General features: G+C 43.5%; 1 protein-coding gene across 3 annotated transcripts in view; it reads left to right on the forward strand.

Moving 5' to 3' along the window:
* Positions 1-25,592, forward strand: part of SH3KBP1 (SH3 domain containing kinase binding protein 1) — a 332,811-nt gene that overhangs the window by 229,582 nt on the left and 77,637 nt on the right. For all 3 annotated transcript variants that reach the window (XM_070365436.1, XM_070365437.1, XM_005897720.2), the window contains 2 exons: positions 4,404-4,479; positions 18,005-18,099. In XM_070365436.1, coding sequence (XP_070221537.1) covers positions 4,404-4,479; positions 18,005-18,099 — 171 coding nt within the window. The remainder of the gene's footprint in view (positions 1-4,403; positions 4,480-18,004; positions 18,100-25,592) is intronic.

A 25,592-nucleotide genomic window follows, 5' to 3' on the forward strand; every position in this document is an offset into this window, starting at 1 on the left:
CAGTTGCAAAGAGAAACAGATTATTAGTCATGAGGGAACCGGATTCCACTTGAGTCCAATCCAGTGATTGTGTTTCCTACAAGCATTAGTTTCTTCATTTTGGCACAGAAAAGAAAAAAAAAATAACTAACTTCACTAACTGAAATCATATGTGAGTTATCTGTCCTGATGTTCTATTACCAAAATCTTGCTGAGCTGGAAGTGTATATGATGCTCTTACTGTTCACAAAACTCCCCCGAAACTGTGGTTAATACTTTTGTCAAGAGAGCTCACAGGTGAGGGACTTCTGATATTAACTATTCAAAGGACAGAATTTTTTGAATTACTTATTTTTAAAAATCAGGCTTTAATTGGAGTTTAGGGCGTGACAGGAGCGACAGAAGTTGACACCAACTTGGTGATGACTGTGTGTTGAAGATAGTCACCATCTGTAGAGCTTCCCCCTCCATACACGTCAGCTCCAGACATACATCCACTCCCAGACCAGCAGTGGCCTCTGGGTTGGGGGAAGTCAGACCAGAGGCACGTGGATGTGGATCCTGGGAAGTCTTTAGCCACAGCACAGAATAGAGGAGGGCACATGGCCTGAGCTATGGAGCAGAGCATGGGAGTCCCTCCTTTGGAAAGTGAAAGTTGCTCAGTCATGTCCGACTCTTTGTAACCCCATGGACTATACAGTCCATGGAATTCTCCAGGCCAGAATACTGGAGTGGGTAGCCTTTCCCTTCTCCAGGGGATCTTCCCAACCCAGGGATCGAACCCAGGTCTCCTGCATTGCAGGCGGATTCTTTACCAGCTGAACCACAAGGGAGGCCCCCCTCCTTTGGAAGGTGCTTGATAAAGTGAGCCCATTTGCAGATCTCTTAGAAGATGGAAGAGCTGCATCCTGAGCAGCATCAGCACAGCCCATAAGTGTAGGGCCCATACTTGCCCGGCATAAACCATCTTCTTTGTGATACCCAGGAGGGCAGGAACTCTGAACTCGGCTGAAGAGGCCAAAAGTGGAGATCCTGGATGCTCATCCACATCCTCTACCGCCTGCTAAGTGGATGAGAGATATATGGATACAGTTCCCCAGTTTTTCCATTCACATAAACCTGCATGGTGGCTGACCTTCAGTTACATAGGACCCTTGTGTGCACTGGAGCTGGGCATTGTTCTCATGATGTGTGCCCTTTAAAATCTAGGGTTTCCATTCATGTTTAGTCCAGATGTTTTCAGAGGTAGGGGAAGCTAGAAGTCTGGTGAGAAAGAAGTATTTCACTACCTTTTGTCTTTCTTCTTGTATTTAGAGGAAGAGTAAGGGACAGAGGTTCTCAGATGGGGTATTTGGAAAAGGTGTAGGGTGTTTGGGGTGGACACAGTGATGAAGGACCACTCTAGGCTATTAACTGGGCAGGAGCGAGGGTTGCTAACTTCCCTTGAGCGTGTGAGAGTCTTGTCCAGTGAAGAAACCTCCCACCCCAGATGCCACTGAAGAGCAGCAGGGCTTGGCCTTCCCTGAAGGTTGGTGCAGTCATGGGGATCTACACACCTGGTCTTCACGGTAGTCTGAGCCCAGGGAGGCTAGATATAGTCTTCCATTTTTGCTTCAAAGCCATCTTACTGTCCATTCATTCATCTGCTATCCATTCATTCAACCTTTCAGTCCTCCTTTGGTGGAGGGTCTCGTGGCCACCTGTACTCCCCTGGCCCCCACCCACCATCTCCCTCAGTGATATTGTCACCTTGTCTGCTCTGTTAAACTTCATGTGTTTTCTGAAGTGACTCATTTACTGGCAATGACAAGTTCTTATGCCAGTAAGACTGGAGAAGGGGAAGGCATTTGGTGGAAGGAGGTAGAGAAGAAAGGAAGAAGAGCAAGAAAGATGTCTTATAATTTGTCTAGGTTTGAGACTAGGCACCCAAGCTGTTAATCCCAGGAACAGGTAATTGGTTAGTGCTAATGGAATCCTTTTACATCGAGGTTGGTGGTTGTCACACTTGAATGTACATCACAATGCCGTGGAGGGTGTGTTCAGACAGAGACTTCCAGGCACCATCCCCCGGCTTTATGATTGAGAAAGGCTGGGCGGGGCCTGGGAATTGGCCTTCCTGACAGTCCGCAGATGAGGCTGGTGCCACGGGTCTGGGAGGCAAACTTCTCTAGGTCTGGGTCCTAGAGAAAAGAGAGGTTCCTGGAAGACCAGGCTGATCGGGGAGGAGCTGGCATTCCTCTCGACCTTTAGTCAGGGCCCATATGAGGAAGAAGAAAGAAGTTAAGATGTAGCACCCCCAGAAGATGATAGCCACGTCAGCTTCACCACCACCCCAATTCTGGGATCCATGCAGAGGCCAGTGTGCTGTATTTTCTGAAATACAAAGAAAAAAAAAAATAGATTAATCTTTGCTTTCTTATATCTTTCTGTTCAGAAGTAGGTGTATTTAACTGGTGGCCTTTCTTGATGTCCCTTAGCTTGGTAAACTGGGATATCACTGGTAAACCAAGACATCAGAGCTGGAGGGCGACAATTCCTTTCATTACCAAATAAGGGGGAGTCATAAAAATACACAACCTGTGAAGGCTTCTCTAAAGGAAGGCATCTGGCTTAAGGCCCAAACCATTGGATGTCTGATTTTTTCAGGAGTGGAAGCCAAGTCAGGATTGGGCATTATGTTTACTGCTCTGTTTTCCTAATTTCCTCTCTCTACTGTCAGCAGTAACTAAAGGATTCATTGTTTTTTTTTTTCTTCTTCCTAATTTGTTGACAATAGTGTTGCTTGATTCTGGTCCCCAAAAGGGAAAACCAGAGAAAGGGAGAGAGATTCTGTTGGAAGTGTGAGCAGGAATGCGGCTAACACTCTGAGAGCCTCTATTTTTATTGTCACTTCCTGACGTTTCAAGATAATTCTAAGAACAGTTTTTCATCAAATGTGACCTTATGGCCAAATAACAACCAGCTTTTTTCGTCCTTGACGTTTTGTCAGAATCACACCATGTTATTAGTTTGAGTACTTAGCGGTGGTTGAGGAGCGGCATAATATTTGGGGTTTCATTTCTTATCCAATATAGAAAGCCCCGTGGCACTAAATAAAAATGTCACCGTGTAAAATTTAAAGGCTTTCTGTCACAAATGTTTTTAAAAATTCATGAAGGGCTGAGGATTAGATTTATCTTACCCTCTTTCTGTGATATATTCATATTTAATGTTAGTTTCAGCATTTGAAGCATGAGGAACTTTTTTGAATGAAAAACTGTGGTGAACCAGTTGTATCTGAAGAAGCAGGCCACAGGGTGGTGTTTGAATCGTGCAGTTTACTCCCCTTCATGTGTTCAAGGGGGCCGATATGCTTGGTTTTCCCAGTGGCTAGACTTCTGCCTGGGAAAAGCCCTCGTTGCTGGAGAGGTTGCCGCACGTGGCTACTTGGCTCTGACAGCTGTTTCCCTGCGTCAGGGGCTGTTTTCCTTGGGCATTAATCCCCAGCACACATATGTGACGGCAGAGGAGCAGAGTGGGGCCAGACCTCCTCTTTGAAACTCTTGTTTTTCTTCTTTGTGGCTTTGAGTCGCTGAGTTGCCTGTGTTTGGGGGACTATCTTTAGTCAGAGACAATATCCAGTCTTCCCTGTGGAGGGTCCAGAAATAATGAATGACAATAGAATTAGCTATGAATGAAGAGAAGAAAACGAACTCAAACTCATGTATTTTTTAAAAAATTGCTAAGTAGATGTCTTGGGTCTGCAGCATTGGCCTTACTCAAAACCCTGGAGGGTTTGAAAGCTGGTGAGGAGGAAGGGAGTTGTTGGCCCTGCTTGTTCCACCTTCAGGGCAGACAGACCTACCTTGGAGGACACAAGCATGCTTCCTCTCCCCGCAGGTTGGCTCGTAGGTGACTAGAAGGAGACGCAACAAGGCACATTTGTTGTGGACTGTGGCTTCTACCTGTCCTTCACCTGTCCATCATCAGTCTGTTCTTCTGTCCCTCTATCCCTCCATTCCTCCCTTTTTTCTGTCCTTTTGTGCTCTCCCTCTTTATGCTTTTCTTCCACCCTGCAAATACTTTTAAGCACCTGCTCTGGGCCATAGATTGAGCCAATTTCTCATAAAATGAGGGGAAATGTACCTGTTTTCTCTGCTGAAAGTAATCAATCTTTTAATAAAAGCCAAGGAAGAATGGCAATAAGAGATATGGCTTGCCTACAAGGATAAAGCCCTTTTGAGCTGGTTTTCCCACTTACTTGTCCCTGAGGTCCAGACCTAATTGAAGACAGGCAGCCATTACCTAGAACAGTACCAAAACGTAAGTGTGCGGTTTGGGGGATGAGCTGTGAGCTTTTCGTCATCATGATCTTGATGTTTTTATTCCTTTGTTTAATGCAGAGAATAATCTTGATAAGTAAAAATCATCCTTTCCCCCCTCAGACTATTGGCAAGAAGTTACCTCCAACTGCAGCAACTCCAGATTCATCAAAACCAGAAATGGACAGCCGGACAAAGGGTGAGTTTTCCTTGTTTATCTGTTTTATGTTTGAAAGCAGTGAATGGCTTTATGATCATTGAGCCACTTTTGAAAAATTCTTATATAATCTTAATGGCTTTTTAAATAGCACATTAGGGAAAAAATGCACCCAGATAGGTTTCATTGTGTTCCACCAGTAGGGTGGGCACGAGTTCGATTCAGAACTCCTCGATGGAAGAAGATGCTTTCCTGCCATTTGTTTCTCACCTGCTTGCAGAGCCAGGGCTTATCCATGTATACGTGGATCCATCTGCCAAGTTGAGGAGTCAGGAAGGTTTTAGAAAATGGCAATTCAAGCAGTGTCGAGATTCATAGGCCGTCAAGTCAGAGAGGCTTTATGTTTTAGCCTAACCACTCAACAGACACTCCCAAATCTTGACTCCTCAGCACAGCTCTGTTGTATTCCTATAGTTACAAGTGTCTGTCTTCTGTCGAGCCAGATATGCTCTTCCTGTCATTTTTACCCATCGGTTCTAGTCTCTGGGTCTATATTGATTTTAGCCCATTTTTCTCCTAACAGTCTTTTAAGTATTTGAGGATAATTGCCCCCCCCCCAACCTTCCCAGCGGTCATTGCTCCCCATCCTAGAGTTGTCAGATAAAATACAAGGACGCCCAGTTATATTTGAATTTCACATAAACAATGAACAATTTTTTGTCTTTAGCATGTCCCATGCAATATTGGTTATTTATATGAAATTCAAATGTAACTGGGCATCCTGTGTTTGTATTTGCTAAGTCTGGCAGCCCTCCACTTCCTTTAGTCATTCTTCCAATAACTGGAATGTTCTGAACGTGCTCTAGTCAGGAATAAATACTGCGGTTCCTTCTAGGGATTTCACTTACTTTTTTTTTCCAGCTTCAGATTTCCTCATGAGGATAATGTAGACAGACTACTAATCTAGTTTGGAAATCCAAAGATTGAGAGAAGCTCTATCATACATATGTGATTATGATTAATGTAAGAACAAGCACAAATGTATTCTTTTAGTTTCGAAAAATATACCAGGAACTCCTTTTTCAGTGCAAAACAGGTAGTTTTGAGAGCCAAGTAAATGTTACTGCCTTAGACATAAAAAATGAATTTATGGGACTGCCAAGCCCCAAATGGTGTTTTAGATAAATACATTCATGGGTGTTATAGGTGCAGCTGTCTTAATGGTTAAGGTTCAGATGAGGTTGACATGCCTTCAAGGTGTTAATGATACAATCAGACTCTGTTTAAGAGGCAGGAAGCTCACTAGACTAACGCTCTAATCCAGCAGGTCCCCAACTTGAGTGTGCCCCAGAGAGCTGGGCCACACCTCCAGAATTTATGAGGCAGCAGGTCTGGGGTGGGGACAGAAATTGTGCTTTTCCAACAAATTCCCAGTTGCTGGAATGCTAATACTAAATCTCCATTTAAACACTAAAACTTTCAAGATTCTTGAAGAGCATCCTGAAACTTTTTCTTTACATGAATTCAGAGTTAAACTACTTCCATAATGTTTTCTCCGGTTGGACGGTAGCCCATCCTTCCTTCCATTCAACTGCTCATTCTGTAGTTCTGGCCATTAACAAGTTTATCAGTGATCCAGGTTATTAGGCAAGTTTGCTGGAATGGCTGGAGTGGAGGATGGGCAGGAAGGGGGGAAGACACATCAAATCTCAAAGGTAATTGGAATGGGGTCCCTGGGACAGGCTGTCCTCGTGACAGGTGACAACCAGTGGCCTTCACCAACCTCAGTCATGTTTGCAGAAATAAGACTCTGAGAAACAGAGAATTTTTTTTAATGGAAAAGAGTTTCAATAGAAGTGAAAGAAAAATGCCCTATAGATTGTTCCTCTCTCTGCAGAGTAAATAGAAGCTAGGGTGACTTGTGAGTTGGTTTGGGGGAGGCAGAGCTGGGGGAATCTGAGTGTCACTTGTAAGATTGTGACACAGATTAGGACAGTCTGCAGGATATGCTTAAGTGACTCATCCTCAGGCCTCAAGAACTCACACTAGAATAAGAGCATATCCTTGATAGATCTTTTTGTCCTCAGTAATATCTGCAGGCAGGAGACTCAAGTCTTTTTTGGCAGGGTTAGGTGGTGGGTGTGGAAGGAGTTTTAGAGAAGTACTGACCAATAGAAATACTATGTGAGCCACATAAAAGATTTTACATTTTCTGGTAGCCACATTAAAAAATAAAAAAAGGAAAAAACAAGAAAAGAAACAGGTTAAAAAAAGAATTAGGTGAACTCAATTTAAATATATTTTATTTAGCTCAATATATCCCAAGTATTATCCTTTCAACATGTGTAACCCATAAACAATTATTAAATGAGGTATTTTAATTCTCTTTTCATCTGAATCTTCAGAATCCAGTGTGTATTTTCCATGTATGCCACATCTCATCTTGGCTTAGCCACGTGTTGATTATCAAAAGCCACACATGCCCAGGGGCCACCATATCAGACAGCGCAGTTTGAAAGTGATTCTGGGATCTAAGATGGGCTTCCTGGGCCTGGATTTTAACACAGTTCAGAATGCTCAACTCCCTTGAGCATGTGGGAGAATCCTGACTCTTGCCCACGCCTCTTTCAGTCCCACAAGTATCTATTAACGACGTCTATCACTAGATGCATCACAGAGTGGGGCTGAGTTGTTAATAACGAGTGGTTTTACACAGTGGCGGGGGTGTTCTGCTGAGAGTCAGGAAGCACAGGTTCCGGGACTAGCTCTCTTCTTAGCTAGCTGTGTGACCTTAGGCAAATAATTGTGTTTCTCTGGCCTTGCTCTTCATTGTCTGCATTGTCTCTGAAGTCAGAGGGTTGTACTCGAGAGAAGTCTTCAGGTCTCTCCCAGCATCTTCACTATCTGATTCAGTTCCAAAAGCTTTATAATTCAGAGTGAAAGCTTTCTGCATTCCAAGAATTGAACAGCCCTTGGGAGAGACAAAAGAAAGATGCGAACAATTGAGTCGGAATATGAGAGGATGTCATTTGGCACAGATGCCATAGAGATAAGTCTGTGTGTAGGTGGTTGGGAAGAATGATCACTGTCAGTGAAGCCTGGAGAGGTTTTTATTGATAGCCATGTTTTCATGGAGCCAGAGCAAGATTGCTGCAGTTTAATCTCACCCCTCACACACTTTCTGGCTTCCATTGTAAAGAGCAAATTCCGGGGGTAATGGTTCTCCCATGATTTCCACGAGGGCCCCTAGTCTACCAGGTAGCCCCCTCCATTTGGAACCTTTTGCTGCTTCTGGATTTTGATGTAGTACCCAAGTTCAGGTGGAAGGACACAGAGGGCTGACCCACTTTTCGAAATGACCCTGAGCTTGGGGAAGAACACAGTCTCCTTCCTCCGGTTGGAAGTCATACCCATAACAACTTGCCCAGCAGTACAGAGGAGAGATGTGCCTTCCCACATAGCTGTCTCCTTAGCACGTTCAGATACTGGGTTAGCCAAAAAGTTTGTTCAGGGGACTTCCCCAGTGGTCCAGTGGCGAAGACTCTGAGCTCCCAGTGCAGGGGGCCGGGGTTCAGTCCCTGGTTAGGGAACTAGATCCCACGTGCCACAACAAAGAGTTCATGTGCCACAACCTAAGACTGGGTGCAGCCAAATAAATAGATAAATATTTTTGAAAAGGTTTCTTTGGGTTTTTTGGTAACATCTTACTGAAGAACCCAAGCAGTCTTTTTTGCCAACCCAATACAAGCTCGTGTCACGAGTAAGCATTATGATGATTCAAAAAATATTCAGTGTAGATTGGTATCTTCTGAGAGAAAGTGAAACTCAGCTGATCAGGATTTATTTAAACAACTAACATCATCTCCCCTCCCCCAATAAAGCTTTTATGATATTGAAATTCATCAGAAACGCATGCTGTGGAACAGATTGCCATAATTTTCATAACAAGAGAAAAGCTGTCTAAATATTCATAAATGTAGTGCCCTGAGGTGCCTCCAGCTCACCACATCTGGAGCTCCCCTCTTTCTGACTACAATTGATGCAGATTTGTGGCCTCTGTGGGATAGAAAAATAGCCTGAAGAAAGAGTTCTTTAGCATCTTCCTGAACGAACAGTTCAGTCTTAGAGATTCAGAGGACCAGTTGAGCAGGTAGGTTAGAGAAAAAATAGTCCTTGACAGAATGTGTACAAAGGTCAGGCTTCTAAACAAACGATGCCTGGGGAGCAAAGGCTAAACTTGCCCTGCTTAACCTCCCCTCACATTATCACTGGACACTTGTACCACCTTTCTGATCACTTTGTTCCTTGACTTGCTGCTTAGGCATTGTCCCTTGTGACGGTGACACGTAGTGCCTTGTGGCTATCATTTATCCCTCATGGTGGGGGCGGTGTCTTCTGCCCACCACCCCCACCATCCAGTCCAGGAAAGTGTCAGGGACTCAGTGGACACTGGCAACAGTGGTGGTGGAGCAGATGGAGAATTAGAAATGATTTCAATTTGCCAGGCTCTGTACCTAACAGAGGCTTGTCAAAGCAGTGTAGTAGCCACGAGTCTCCTTCCCCAAGTTCACAGTCACTGGGAGGGAAAGAACACGTTTGTTGACCCTCGAGCTTATTTCAGATTCCCAGGGGGTCAGCAGTGGTTGCTCTGTGGGACTTGACAGATGCTCGTTCTTTCTAGCCTCTGCCAATGCCCAGCCAGCCCAAGAGCTCCTGGTTTAGGCTAGTTTGACAAGGTCACGTTTCTGGGCTCATTGCAACACAGGGACTGCCCATGAACCCTGTGGAGCATTGCACCGAACAAAATCGAGCAGTTACAGATTTGGAGGAGAGGCGGAAGTGAGTGAAATTTAGATGAAGCAGCAGGGTTTTGATACGTTCCAAACAAAACAGGGCTGTGTGAGTGGGGCCACATCACAGCTGGTCTGTGAGCTGAACCCAGGTCCTGTGTCTTTGGGAACCACTGATCCACGAGCAGGGCTGTGTCTAGTACCCCTTACAGGAGGCCCTGTGCTGGTCTGTGTCACAGTGACTTGTTTCCTTCAACAAAGGTTGGAACACGTCATTATTACTAATACGATACATAAAAGCAAAGTTTCTGATCGCCTGTGGTCTTAGAGGACAGACTTTCTCAGGGAGTAAAAAAGCAGTAGTCACTCTCTCAGAGAAGGGGCTTCTGGGACCCTTTGCAGCTGTAGCGTGTGTGCTTGGAAGGAATACTATTTCCAGTTCATGTTGCAGCTGGCTGTATCTGCATTTGTATCCGCATTTGCAGATTTTTACTTTCTCAGTCTGAGCTAATTTTCACTTTCTCGCTACATGTTTGATTAGGAGAAAAAAGGGTCACCTCCCCTTACGTTGGGATTTTTCCCAGCCTTGTTGTTGTTGATTCACTAAACTGTTTCCAGCTCTTTGTGATCCCACGGACTGCAGCACGCCAAGCTCCCCTGTCCTTCACTAGCTCCTGGAGTTTGCTCAGATTCATGTCCATTGAGTCAGTGATGCTATCTAACCTTCTCGCCTTCTGCCACCCTCTTCCCCTTTTGCATTCACCCAGCCTTACCTGTGGACTCTTTTCATCTCTTTTGCCAGGATAGGTGTTTTTGCTCTTTTATCTTCTCCAAAGCTCGCTCACTCTTGGGCCTGGAAATTTGGGCACATTTGATATGAAATGTGTGTCCTACCCATCCCTTTAGCTTCTCCCACAGCTGATGTGTCCTAAAGCCCTCAGGCTCAGTGTCTCAGGGGTCATTGCTCACCTTAGGAAAGCACCTTTCATCAAATGCTCCCAACACAGATTCAGAGTGGGGGTCTTTCTGCAAGGGTGCCCAGCCTACCCACGCTGCAGATGACCTGGATTTCAAATGCAGTCCTCTTAGAGGACAAAGAGAACTCTCGCTCTGCTGTCCTGGTGGATTCCCTTCCTCCCAAAGACTCGGAGTTTCTCCTCACCTGAGCAGGAGAAGGTGTCCTTGAGAGGAGCCATTGTCTGCTCCATATTAGAGAACAGAAAGGCTTCCTTTGCCTGTCACATTTTGATTTTTTTTTCTTTTCAAAGTAAGAGAGTAAAAAGTGGCAGAGTTCATATATATGAAATAATTTGAAAGTCATATTCCCATCAACATGCAAGAGCAGAGGGGTCAACTTTTTCGTGACAGAAAGCATTGGGCCAGAGTTGACAATGTAGTGGCAAAGACATTGTGTTTCATTTCCCCGAGTTTAGATATAGACCAGGTTTTCTCCACTTGGGCCCTGTGAACATTTAGACCACATCAGACTTTGCTGGGGGCTGTCCTGTACGGTATTTAGCAGCTTCCCAGCCCCTACGGACTAGATGTCAGTTACCATCTCCCCCCACACTGTGACAACCGTGAACATCTAGGGGCTTTGTGGGTGTCTCATGGGAAGGCAAGTCAACCCAGTTGCGAACTGCTAATGTGGACTTATGCCCCAGGAGGGCACCGCTGTATCTTCTGCCGCCAGGCACATGCTGGACACTCAGTATTTTTTGAATAAATGTATTAATCCTACCCCTCCCATGAGTGTTAAAGAGAATAAGTGAAATAAGACTAGTTGTCTGCTTCTTGTCATCAAGAATGGTTGGGAAACCCCACCCCACTCTAGTCAAAGGCCTGGAACATTGTCCAGGCAGGGCCAATGCTATTTTCCTCTTCTAGGAAGGGACCCCAAGTTTCTGCTTTAGGAAGTGATTTCCCCATTTCCGAGTTTCTAAGGCTTTAATCCAAACACATCACTCTGACTCTCTTCCCTGTTGCCTTGTCCAGAGCTCTGCATATACATGCTTTATTTCCTCTCCTTAATGATAAACTCCTTGAGAATCAGATAACTAGTCTTATTTCAGTTTTCCCCAGAACATGATAGAAGTCAAACCCTTATTGCAATTCCAAAGTACAAAACACTCCCGAAAACTAGAAGGCTTTATCACTTCTTGGGTGATAAAACTTGTTCTGGGCTAATGTGAATGTGGGTATGTGCTAAGCCACTTCAGTAGTGTCCAACTCTGCGACCCCCTGGACTATATAGCCTCCCAGGCTCCTCTGTCCATGGGGATTCTCCAGGCAAGAATACTAAAGTGGGTTGCCATGCCCTCCTCCAGGGGATCTTCCCAACCCAGGGATCCAACCCCTGTCTCCTAAGTTTCCTGCATTGGCAGGCCAGTTCTTTACCACTAGCTCATTCATCCCATTTGGGGTGACGAAGCATCCATTTGCTGCAAATTTTTAATGTATTTGATGCTTGGGTATAGCCCCAGATCCCAGCTGGGGATGTTACATATTATATGGTGTGTGCAATGTATTTCCTTTCTAAAATCTGAAAAATTCTGTCCCCAGGGCTTCTGAATAAGGGATTATGAACCAGTAGTGTCTCAGATAATATTTGTCAGTTTAATGAAAGAATTTTCAGATTTTGATGTTGGCAAAAGTAGATACCACTGAGCTTGATATTTTTGTTCTGGTGTCCTCAGAAGAAAAGAAAATCTCTGGTTCTAGGCATGACCTGATACTTTCCATCTCTGCTGAAAGTTCTGGAAGGCTTCCGACCAGACATTGTGACACATGGAGTTTTGATCTTCATGTCCTAAGCTGAGCTCAAAGAATTGTCCTAAATTTAATGTTACTTTCTTGGTGTGTGTATGTTTTCTTTGTTGATATGTTTATTCTGTTTTTCCTGCTATTTTTGTTAAGGTGAGGGTATTTTCTTAAGTTTGTTTGCTTTTTGTACAAATAGATTATAAAGGCAGTTGAAGGGTGTCATCGGGTGTGGTCATGTGAATTAAACTCCTTGAACAATCTGTTTTTAATCTCATGTAAATTTCTAGAAATTTAGAGATTGGCATAATGGGGCTTTTTTGAAAGGGATGTGAATTATGACTGGACTTCTTGGTGTTTCTTGAAATTGCAATGCCAGTCACCACTTATAAGGGGCTCTTGATTGGGAACTGGGCAATTTTTGTTTCAGGGTCCTTGACCCTTCTGATACTGTATACCAGATATTGTATAACACATTTTCTCTGTACCTTTGAATGTATCTGTGTTTTTTTTTTTTCTTTTCTGGAAAGAGTCATTGCTTTTTATCAGATTCTTAAAGGACTCTGAGACAAAAAAGGCTTAAAAACTGACTTAAGGTTTCAGTCTTATGCTAATTTATTAATATTTTTAAATCTTTCTAAAGAAAAAATAGAGACACGATCATCTTAATCACTGGATAAATCGTGTCTTTATTTCTTGATGTGCTTGTGTGTATTCATTCCTATTTGATCTTGGACTAATTAAATCCATCTAATTGATGAATAGATGGAAAATGCCTGCCTCCAAAAATTAATTTCAGTCCTTTACTCTCCATCTCTGTCTACTACTCATTTAAAATTTATAATCTTCCCACGTTGAAAAGGGATTTGGAATTATACCCTTCTTTCAAGACCTATCAAATGCCTGCTCTTTTGTGAACTCTCTCCTGAATATGGTCTTGCCTTTCTCTGAAACACCGTGACAATATTCTGTCATAGTGAGTTGATGCTTATTTGTGTATTAGGTTGGACTTCTGTGTGAGGGTGGTTGGACTGACCTGTATATCACAAGCCCAAGAACTGACAGTAACTTTTTCATGTTGTTGTTAGTCACTAAGTGGTGTCAAACTCTTTTGTGACCCCATGGACTGTAGCCTGCCAGGCTCCTCTGTCCATGGGATTCTCCAGGCAAGAATATTGGAGTGGATTGCCATTTCCTTCTCCAGGAGATCGTCCCAACCCCGGGATTAGATCAAACCTGCATCTCTTGTTTCTCCTGCATTGTCAGGCAGATTCTTTACCACTGAGACACCAGGGAAGCCCATCTTTTACATGGTGGTAACTCAGTAAATATTTGAATTAAAGTAAGAAACATTTTTATTCCACAGACTAGAAAATTAAAATCATAGTCTCAGTTAATATATTATTTTACATTTGAATTTACTTTTGAATATCTTAAAACCATTGATATAGCCAAACCAGCCTAATGTTCTTATTTCCCAATACTGCTGAGTTAGGGCCTAAATGCCTCAGAATTTAAAAAAAAATTCTTATTTTCAAATATATCATAATAACTTAAAATGTGAGGTAAGTAGTTGTCATGTTTGGTCAGGAGTGTCGTGAGTTTTGGTGCTCATGACCAGAGCTCTGAACGGTCAGAGGTGGCTGGGACTTATGTATAGCCCAGTGTGTTCTTTGATGCCTCCATTATTTCACTGAGATATTTCTGAGGATCTGAGGAGAAGATGGACGAGCCTCACTCTCTAATTTAACCAGATAGCTCTGTTTTTATTTGTTTTATATTAGAGTTCTAGAATACGTTTAAATTGGCTCTTAAGAGTCCTGCTAAAGTTAGCCCAACGCTCCTCTTGGTGCTCTTGGGCCAGGCTCTCTTTCACACCTGAGGACGTGAGGTCCAGAGCAACAGCGGGATTGCCTCAAGTTATGTGCTTGGGAAGGACTGGTTGGGGCCAAACCCAGTCTTGACCATCCTGACTTCTAGCCCAGAATCCTCTCTTCCTGCTTTGCTATCCCATAGTCCTCTACTCTATAGGTGTTGCTAGAGAATCATCAAGAAACACTGAATGGGAGCTATGTCAGGTTCTGGAGATACAAAGATGGGTGAGGTATTGTGTGGGAACCTGCTTTACAGAGAGAGGTAGTTGACGGTAGTCACTGGCACTATTACCTCCTCCTTTTATCTAAAATTGGTGCTTTCTAGATCATTTTGCGTCTAAGGCTTTACATATTAAACAGCATAGCTACATGTTTAAAGTGTTCTAAAACTGCATTGCAGTGATGGCCACCCAACTCTATAAATTTATTAAAACTCTTCAAACTGTACAACTTACATGTGTGAATTTTATGGTATATAAATCATACATCATTAAAGCTGTTTTTTAAAAAATGACAGAGGAACACCTACCCTCCTTTAGCTTATAAGGAAACTGACCATAAAATGAAATGGCCTCATGAAACATTTTAAAAGCATATTAGTACTTTCTTATAAAAATGTTTTCTCACTTCTGTTGGTTATAAGTCAATTTCATAGTCATTTACTGACCTATTAGGAGGCCAGGTCTTAAGGTAGCAAGGGAAGAGTTGGTGGGGGAGGGTGGGAGAAGGGATGAGAAAGATACATAGGAAGAAGGTTTGGGTTGGGGAGGCAGATTATAGTGAAGTGTTTCAGAAGAGGTTACTGAAAGTGTCCTCTTTCTTCCCAGTTCCTTCATGTCAGGGAGCCTTCTGCTTTGAGTAACACCTACCTCACCACAAAGTGATGATAAGCAATGAAATTTTCTTAAGTCAGATAACAAGAAATCCAAGGACAGGTCCCCTGAAGTTGAATAATTTGACAGACATCTCAACAGTGTCAGGGCTCAAGGTCACTTCCTCTTTGATTTTCTTGGCTTTCCTTTCATGGTTGAAATGTGACTGTGGCAGGACAAAACTGTGTACTGTCTTCCAACAAGGGTGAAACAGTGTTAAATGCAAAAAGGCTGGAGTAACTATTTTTCTCATGTATCTTTTTTTTTTTTTTAATCTGGGAATAAAAGCTAACAGCTTCTCCCCACCCCAGGACATTTCTTCTCACATCTCATTGGCTAGAAGTGGATCACATGCACACTCCTCAACCAATCACCCACAAAGGGGAGTGAAATATATATTATTTGTCTAAAGAGACCTAAATTGACATTTTCCCAAAGAAGATACACAGATGGCCAACAGACATATAAAAAGATGCTCAATGTGACTAATTATTAGAGAAATGCAAATCAAAACTATAATGTGGCATCACCTCACACCAGTCAGAACGGCCATCATTAAAAAGTCTACAAACAGTGCTGGAGAGGATGTGGAGAAAAGGGGACCCTTCTACACTGTTGGTGGGAATGCAAATTGGTACAGCCACTATGGAGACAGTATGGAAGGTCCTTAAAAAACTAACAGTAGAGCTACCATATGATCCAGTAATGTCACTCTTGGGCATATATCCAGAGAAAATCATAATTCAGAAAGATACATGCACCCCAATGTTCACGGCAGCACTATTTACAGTAGCCAGGGCATGGAAGCAACCTACACGTCCATCAACAGAGGAATGGATAAAGAAGATGTGGTACATATATACAATGGAGTATTACTCAGCCATAGAACGGATGAAATAATGCCATATGCAGCAACATGGATGGACCTAGAGATTATTATATTAAGTAAATGAGACAAGAACAAATATCATATGATGTCACTTATATTTGGAATCTAAAAAACTGATACAAATGGACTTATTGACCAAACAGAAGTGGACTCACAGACAAAGAAGATAAACTTAAAAATACCAAATGGAATACTGGGAAGTGGAGGAAGATAAATTAGGAGTTTGCTTTAACATATACACTACTATATATAAAATAAACAACAAAGACCTACTGTTACAGCACAGGAAACCTATTCAATGTCTTGTAATAAATTGTGTGGGAAAAGAATCTGAAGAAGAATACTGTGTGTGTGTGTGTGTGTGCATAACTGAATCACTTTGCTGTCCACCTGAAACAAGCACAACATTATAAATTAACTATATTTCAATGTAAAAATGGTTATAAAAGTATTATTTGCCTAGACATACTTTACTCATCCCCAGGGCTGTGGGAGGGTTCCCTATTCCTGAAAATAATGCCTGAGCAAATTAGGATTCTATGAACTGGGAAGGGGATGGGGAATAGTGACCGGGTAGTTAACCAGCAATGTCTACCACACTTAATTGACTATTTTTGATGGGTGGAAAGGAATAGAAACATGACTTTTTCCTTTTCTTTGTTGGCCACAGATGTCTTATCTTCTAAAACGTTTCCATGATTCTGATCCAACAAATTATTCTTAAAGCAAAGACTGCAGGGCAGTTCTCCAATAATACTGCATTTATTTCAGTGTTGTTGCAAGTTTTGAGGTGGGGTAGTCATATTTCACTAATACAGTCAATAGGAAAATTGGTAAGGAGCTGTCATTATCCAATTTAAAGATGCTTGACTTTCCCCCCTCCCTTTAGAACATTTGGGCCCATTCAGAATTGGGGAGGTTTGCTATAGCTAACTTAAGAGAGATGGCACCATGTGGGCTTAGGAATATTTGGGTGGATTGATGGTGATGGGATTTAGAACTAGTGCCTCTTAGGATGAGTTAAGGAGCAAAAGCCATCAACTTCCCAGAGTACCTAAGACAGAAGGGTTCCCACACTAGGCTAGGGGATATAACTGATATCTTCAAGTCATTGAATGGGAAGCAAAAACATCTGTCAACAAAGTTAGTCCCTCTCTTTCCTCTCTCCCTTCCTCCCTCGTCCCCTCCCTACTCTCTGTCATATCCCAACCCTAGACCAGTGTGTCTGTATTATAGATGTTTTATTGCCTTGATTTTATATATCACTCTCTTTGATTGATATGATATTAACCATAATAAAAAAATCCCCACATTTTAGTGATGTAAATTTTACCAGGGATAATATAATTGATACTTATATACCTCTAGGTTGTAATCTGTCTGTAGGAACTGGCCTAATCCTTGGGAAATATCTAAAGCCATTCAAAGTCACTGGGGTTGTTGACTTTGGTGCAGAATAATAAATACCCAGTAGGTGCTAATTCTCTCGAATTTTTCTTTCTACCTTCTGTCCTGAGTCTTTAAACCTCTTTTCAAAGTCTTAATTTCCCCAGTACCTTACAAATATTTTCACTGTCTTCTAAACAGGTGCTTTTGTGGAAATAGTGAAGGTTTTAGTATCAGGTAGACTTTCCAAAGCATATAATTCAGGGCACATTTAAATGGATTTTGACTGGCCTCAGCGTTTTCTCTTTGGGGTGAAAGCTGTTTCCTTACTGTTGAACAACCCCCTTTCTGATTAGGCAGGTTCCCATAGAGGGACCTTGAAACATATTTGAAAAGTTTGCCCCCACCTCACATGTGTGTATAAAGAACATTTGGTCAGCATTTGTTGGCCATTTGTGACTGAAACATGATCACAAACAGCTACATTGACCTCTGTCTCTTAACAGACCATACTGGAGTCTTTCCCATTGTTTTGAGTACCATTTTATAACATATGCATATGCTTGATTTCTGATTTAGTGATGTGCAGAAGAGAGGGCAAAATTTAAGCTTTTAAGCTCTTTGTAGGTTGTGTCTACACAATCCACCTGAAGAAGATATAAAATGGTGTGTAAAATAGTCTATAAAAGGACACCCTGTTTTCTGAGACCAAGGAAACCATTTTGCTTTTCTGTCTGAGAGAAGCAAAGCAGTCAGTGGCTTTCATGACATCACCTAATTTGTGAGGGAAAAGAGTGAGAATAAAAAAATGAATGAACCAAAAATGAGCCGTCTTGGGTGGTTTTCCGATGGTGAACCTTGTTTCTTTATGCAGCAGTTGTGTCTTGTCGGTTAAGTGTGCCTTTCTCTGCAGTTGATGTGATAGAGAACATCTCCTCCTGGGACAGCTCATTAGATACAGCATTTTAAAGGTTGTGTTTTCTTTTCTCCTTACAGCCAAGGATTACTGCAAAGTTATATTTCCATATGAGGCACAGAACGACGATGAATTGACAATCAAAGAAGGAGATATAGTCACTCTCATCAATAAGGTAAACAAAGGTTCCCTCCTATCTTCTAAACTCTGAAGTACTTTGAGGTGTTGAGTGGATAGTATGAGCTTTTATTTTAACCTTTGAAATTATTTTCATGATCCTGAATTCCCAAGAAAGAATCTTGTGTCTTTCCTCTCAGTCAGGCTAGGCCAAATGTATCCAAGTGAATGAATGAACTTGAAGCTCAGCTAGATTCCATTTGCATTGGAACCAGCTGCAGATTTGCGTGGCCCCATCCCAGAAAGGCTAACCTGGGGGACGGAGAGTGGCCTGCTTGACTGGCGAGTCCACCCTCCCCAGCAGCCCCGGCTGCAAAGCTCTGTGCCATGAGGGACCCAAGGAGGGGTTCCAGAAAGGCAAGGTTGTGCTTCACAGGCAGATAAGGCTTAAAGAATGTTTAGTGTTCAGATCAAAGACAGGTAGCATGCCTGAGAGAATCTTGCCCATCTTGCTCAGGCTGAGAAGATGGGACGATTTTATGATCACTGCATCTGTGTGAAGTGACACAGCTTAACAGGGCCTGCACCATGGACTTTATGCTTTCATGCAGTGGTACTCATCAAGAAGGTGGTTGAAAGATCTATTATTTAAGTAATTCCCAGAATATGTGGCCTTTTCCCTGAAATATAGGGTTCTTATCATGGTTGACCATGAGGAAAAGCTGAACTGTCTTTAGGATGCTTAAGGGTGTGACTGGGAATCATCACTTCTGCTTTCATTTATGTGGGGCTAGAAAGCTGAAACTCCAATACTTTGGCCACCTGCTGCAAAGAGCTGACTCATTTGAAAAGACCCTGATGCTGGGAAAGATTGAAGGCAGGAGGAGAAGGGGGTGACAGAGGATGAGATGGTTGGATGGCATCACCGACTCAATGGACATGGGTTTGGGTGGACTCCAGCAGTTGGTGATGGACAAGGAGGCCTGGCATGCTGCGGTTCATGGGGTCACAAAGAGTCGGACACGACTAGCGACTGAACTGAACTGAGAAAGCATGGACAGGGTGGAGGGGGCAGAGAAACGGGGGAGAGGGCAGGGGGTTCAGGTGGGAAGCAGGCCCTGGGTCCTGCTGCCTCTGGCCATCACTGAGAGGGGAGGGATGTGGTGTTACCTGCCCCCCTTCCCCCACCCCCAAATGTGTCTATAGGTGATTGGTAGGATTTACCTTTATAACCTTCTAATCAAGGACAGTGACCTTTAAGGAATGGCTGTGGAGGCTGTGTGTTTGAGCCCAAGCCCAAGATGCCAAGGAATGCAGGACCCCAGAGTTTAATTAGCTTGCCCAGGGTCAGATTATTTAGGAGACAGCTTGGCGCTCTCACCTTCTACGTGGAAAGTGGCATGCTGGGCAATGCTCAGGTGCCTTTCTGGACCAGTAGAGTGTTCCCTGCTTGCTGAGGGCCCCAGAACATCCATCTTCTCACCTCTAAAATTTTCTCCTGTGAACTTAATTTGATTCACCTTTGTAGGTGCTGACTGTGGCCAGAGGAACCCAGAGGGGGAAACAATGCCCTTCTGTTCCTTTCAGCCGAGGAGGCAGAGAGGTTCTCTTTGCCGGCCTTGCCCTTATCCTGTGAGCCTCCTCCAGGCTGCATTCCTGGGCACACGGCATTGCCTATTTTAAATCAGACCCTGAACCAAAGACATGAAGCGGTTGTGAAGCAGGAGATAGATACTCTGATAACTGGCACAGAGACTAGGTTTTATTACCATGGGGGAAGGGGTAGAGCTGTTTCCCTCCCCCCCCACCCCTGGACAATAAAGAGACCGGAGTTTTAAACAACTGCCATTCTTTGCAATGTGGAGGGGGGTCATTTTCCTGTTTTTGTTTGGAGGGGGACACCCTCTTTTCACTTGAAAACCAGATGTACAATAATGTTTACTAAGGTTTGGGGAAAAGACTGCCGCAGATGGTCTCTTGTCTGAACTCATCTATTTCTACCTCAACATCTTATATTCCATCCTTGTCATTTGATTCTATACGATGAGAACTCATTCATCCTGGTGATTTCATTCCTTCCTCCCAGCCTGAAATCCTGCCGGATAAAAGAAAGTGGAGTTTTCTAAAGAGCTTCTTTAGTCAGAGTGGGACTCTCTCCTGGTCCCATCCACCCAGTAGGGAGCAGGGAACCAGGTGGAGGTGGAAGGCTGCTCTCAGTGTCCTGAGGGTTGCGACTGCTTTCCCCAGTTCCCTAGCTGAATGTTAAGAAGCAGTTTGGACCTATGAAGCAGCTTACAGATAATTACAACTATACTTGCAAAATGAGCGCTTGGCATCCTCCCTGTCCACGTGATCCCTGCACCTGGCTTCCACATGGAGGGGTGGCACTACTCTGTAGTTACGGTGCACGGGTTTCTCATAGCGGTGGCTGCTCTTGTGGAGCTCAGCTCTAGGGCATGTGGGCTTCAGTAGTTGTGGCTCAATAGTTGCTGCTCCCCAGGCTCCAGAGCACAGGCTCAGTAGTCGTGTTGCCGGGCTTAGTTGTTGCAACAGCCCACACTCTGTGGAGTGTTTCTCTGAAGGCCACACTTGCCCTTTGAGATGGATGGCCCACACCCTGTCTATGGAGTGTGTTTCTTTCTAAATAAATCCACTTCTTACCTTAAAAAAAAAAAAAATCTGCCTGCAATGCAGGGGACACAGGTTCAATCCCTGGGTCAGAAAGACCCTCTGGAGAAGGGAATGGTAACCCACTCCAGTATTCTTGCCTGGGAAATCCCATGGACAGAGGAGCTGGTGGGCTATAGTTCTTGTGGTTGCAAAGAGTCAGACACGACTGAAGTGACTGAGCATGCTCGCTGCCACTAGAGAAAGCCTGAGCAGCAACAAAGACCCAGCACAGCCAAAAATAAATAAATAAAGTTATATTAAAAAAAATAATTTTGCAATGGGTGAGATTTCAGCAAGAATTGGAAAGAAAATATGCCAAAAGTACTTTGCCTGCTGAAGATGGGAAGGATGGAGTCTGAGTCTGTCAAGCCTGCTTTATAAAAAAATCTTCCTCTTGCTCCAAGTTGAGGGATCACTCACAAGTTTATTTAGATGACTGTTTGCTTTTCATATTGCAGAATGAATAGTTTCACCATGATTTGTTTAATCTACATTTTGATATGGTTCTTTATTACATTATGAGTTGAGTTGAAAGTTCAGAATTGCTGTTCTCTAAGTGTTGATGGCTTTTACTGTAGATTTTATCAATTTACCCCAAAAGCCAGCTGCGGTCTCATTTTATAGTCAGTTAAACTGATTTCTCTTTGCCCTGCTTTTCTGAGCTGTGGCAGGAGTCACAGGGCAAACATCACCCTCATTTTCAGTCCTAGGTTGTCAGTTCATAGAGCTTGCTAGAAAATGAGTCAGACACCTTTAGTGGGTGCCTGTAAGCGCTCCTCAGTTCCAGAAATAATGTGCACTGGCCTGAACTATTTGTGTGTGTCCCTGGAAACCAGGATGAAATGTGGCAACTCCAGTGGTGTGTTTTTTTAGTTTATTTATAAAGAATTCTTGTGGATTTGGAAACATTTCCATGGGTGCAGAACACACCTGTGTTTAGCTTTTATTTCCAGTCACTCAAAAATAGCTCCTTCGTCTGCATTCCTGCCGCCCCCATCCCGGCCTTCCTGGCTTGTGCTCAGAGCATGATTGAAAGGGTTCAGAAGCCTCTGGGTCTGGTTTCCAACCCAAGAAGCTCCCTGGAGAAAGACTGAGAGCAGCTGGGGGGGTCAGGTGGGGCTCGGCTGTGAAGGATGTGTGCGCCCTGGCCGCTGCTGCCTGGGGCAGAGCAAGCCCAGCTGTGGAGAGGGCCGATGTCCCTGCCCTTGGCCAACAGCCTCCTGGCCCCAGAATAGTGGTCCCCACTCACCAGGGAGGAAGGGCTTCCCACGTGACTCCTTTAGAACTCGGGTATATCTTATCAAAAGGCTCCCCTGAGTGGCTGTGTCTTTGACCCATTAAAGGCAAACAGACACCCCCATTTCTTCATGGTTATACAGCCTATTTGACAATATCAAGGTAAATATGAAGAAAGGTACTATTATTGACTAAAGTCACAATGTAGTGTAGTCGGAGGGAAGGAGAGGCAGACACCATTGATGTTTGGGGAAGAAAACTGGTACATGCACCTCTCAAGAAAGAAGGAAGCCAGAAGAGTAGCTACAGGTAGAAGTGGTTTAAGGTTACCACTGTGAAAAAAATCCCAGCTAGGGATGTCGCCTGTTCTTAGGGGTTTCGCCTGTTTTTAGGGATTTCGCCTGTTCTTGGGGATGCTGCAAGCCAGGAACCCCAAATGCTTGAGGTCACAGCAGTCCTGGGAGTTAGATGGCACCCTGGGTGTTCTGTCCTGGTGACAAAGGAGGAACAGAGAGAGGCCCAGAGCCCGGAAGAGACTTTCCCAAGAGACTCCTAGTCACCAGCAGCCACGCCAGGGCAGAGGCGTCTCCTGACCTTGACTGTGGGGGCTGGTGGGACGGGACTGCTGTTTCCTGTGGGGCTGTGGGTGCTTGCAGTAGGTGGGGCTCGGTCACTCCCTGAGGTAACTCTTGTCTACTGATTGAGTCTGACGTGTTGTTGCTGGGTATATCTAGGGCAAGTGCCTGTGGGATTTTCTTTCTAAATTCATGACATCATTATTTTATCAGGAAAACAATATTACGACACCATTCCCCCATCCGTTTCTGACATTTTGGTATCCATGGCTGTGACCTGTTAGGGTCAGAATCAATCAGGACTTGCTGATTCCATTGTCGCATCTACAGAAATGGAATCATAGTGCAGAGAACACATTGAGCTCAGCACAGGGCTCATGTTGCTTCATTTTGTGCCTGAAGCTCTCTTCTCCTACTTCTTTCTTCCACTTCTTCCCATGCCCAGCCCATTTCGCTTCTCTCTCTTCTGGATTCTGGTTAGTTTTCTCCTTGCTGTCACCATGAAAAAAGAGAGAAAGAGGAAGAGAGCAGGGAGGGCAAGGGGAAAAGAGAGAAAGAAAAGAAAGTCACCCTGAGCTCCTTCCTAAGTCTTTCTGTTATGATCTTTCCTTTGTTTATTTTAATGTTTATTTTCCCTTCCTGCCTCCCTTCCATTAATTCATTAGTTGAAACATTTATTCATGAGAAAAATGCATCCAGACTCCCTTGCTCCTCTCCCCATGGGAAAGTGACTTTGGAAATCTCAGGAAAGGTTCTCAGCTTGGAAGAAGAAAGCTGATCAGCTATATAGATTGCTGGCCTTGACCCTTTCTCTCTAAACTGCTGAAGCTTTTAGCAGAGCTAAAGTGTAGGATTAAATGTGGTTTCAGGGGTGAAGAGTAAATTAGCAGGTGTCACCCTGAAAATGATGACATGCTGACAGACCCATTAGAAGGACGTGTTTTATGAGTGAATGAAGAAGTTAAGCATAGGTCTGGGATCATCTGGGTTTACACACATTTGAAAAATGTCAGTGTTCAGCAAATGAGTCATTTATGGCCTCGGATGTATTTCTCACGGTATAGCCTGTCTTGTTAGACTGCATATGTCCTGACTGGGTACAGCAGTCACAATATATCTTTTCCTCAGACCACTGGAAAGCCCCAGGAATACAGTTTGCTGCTGTTTTGTCTTGCTAATAAAAGTAACCTGGACTCTGAGACCGTCAGGAAGATTCCTGGCACCAGAAACACATTTGCTCAAAACTCTTCTTCCTGAGCTTGTGTACCATCACAGAGACACGGTTTTAAATTAGATGAAGATGATAAAAGTAGGACTTGCGCTTGCCAGTAGACAGTCAAAACAATGCCACCTGGAAATTTCGATGATTGCAGATTTCTCATTGACAGATGAGTTGGCAGTTGATGCCGACTCTCAGCTTTGCATGCTTCCTCAAATTATATAAAACTGAACGGACCCTGTGTTTATTCAACTTAATTATCATCTCTCTCGCAAGTGCTGTGCTTAAGTGACAGGACATCAGTCACCCTTGCCCCAGCATCTTGGAATACTTTTTTCCTCCAACACACACATAAAAATCTGCAGGTGTCTTAAGGAATTAGAGAAACTCTTTTTTCTGTTTTCTGTTTCCACCCTTTTTATTTGTATTATTGTTGTAGGATTAAATGAAATGTTGTGACTGAAAGTGCTTTAGAAATAAAAAGTAAAATTATAGTTATTGCTGTGATAAGTTATGATAGGAAAAAGAAAAGACGAATGCCCATTGACTGGGAGTTCTCTCTTGGTATATTGAACTCCCCTGCAATTAAGGGCTGTACTTTCCCTGAAATGCCCCTCTATTATTTAACTTTTCTTAGGATGAAACTGATTTATTATAGTTTTATAGCCTCTGTCTTCTTAAAGTATCTCAAAGCTCTTTACATTCACATTTGCATTTTATTAAAATATACTTTTCTGAGATGGAAAGTAGCGTGGGGTGCACTTTTAATTTGTTGTTTTTCAGTCGCCCAGTCGTGTCCAACTCTTTGCGACCCCATGGACTGCAGCACTCCAGGCCTCCCTGTCCCTCACCATCTCCCAAAGTTTGCCCAGGTTCATGTCCATTGCATTGGTGATGCCACTAGCCATCTCATTCTCTGATGCCCTCTTCTACTTAAAAATTAAATAAGTAATACTTACTCTCAGGGAATAAATGAGAACAAGACAGATCAATAGAAAGGCAAGTCAAAATCACCTGTGACCGCATCACCTTCAGATATCTCTCTCAATATTTGAGCCGTGTTCTTTCAGACTTCACACATACACATACACATACACACACACACACACAATTACAGTTCAAAGTAAAAATAAAGTCATATCATGTACACTCTTGTGTACCCTCATTTGTCCCCAGTATATCATGTCTATCTTTGGCAGCAAGGTTAAATGGTTCCTTAACATCCCAATGTATGGCGGACCACAGTCCTCTTTTACATTTGCTTGTTTCTGAGTTTTCCCTATTCTGCACCATGTTGCCTGTAGTCATCACCTTATTTGTAGATCCTCATGTGTGTAAGCATTCCTACCACTTTCTACTACTCGTGTAACCTTGGGTGGGCTACTCAGTCTCTCTGTGCCTTGGTTTTCACATCTGTGAAATGGAGATGATAACAGTAGCTACCTCTTGGTGTAAAGATGAAACGAGTTAAAGGAGGCAAAGCACTTGAAATCTCTGGCTGATAGTAAGTTCTGGATAAATGTTAGCAGTTATTATTTCATGATGATAAATTGCTGTATTGCTGCCTCAGTGCCTTTTCTTTTGGCTGCTCTGGGTCTTCATTGCAGTGCACAGGCTTTTCATTGCTGCCATGGTTTTTCTCTAGTTCTAGCACGCAGGCTTCTCTTTTGTGGAGCATGGGCTCTAGAGTGCTCGGGCTCAGTAGTTGTGGGGCATAGAGTCTCCAGTTGTGGCACTCAGGCTCTCAAGTTTTGGTGCCTAGGCATAATTGCCCCCCAGCTTGTGGGACCTTTGTTCCAAGGAACCCACATCCCCTGCATTGGAAGGCAGATTCCTAACCACTGGACCACC

Source organism: Bos mutus, chromosome X (genome assembly GCF_027580195.1).
Source record: "Bos mutus isolate GX-2022 chromosome X, NWIPB_WYAK_1.1, whole genome shotgun sequence".
Taxonomy (NCBI): Eukaryota; Metazoa; Chordata; class Mammalia; order Artiodactyla; family Bovidae; genus Bos; species Bos mutus.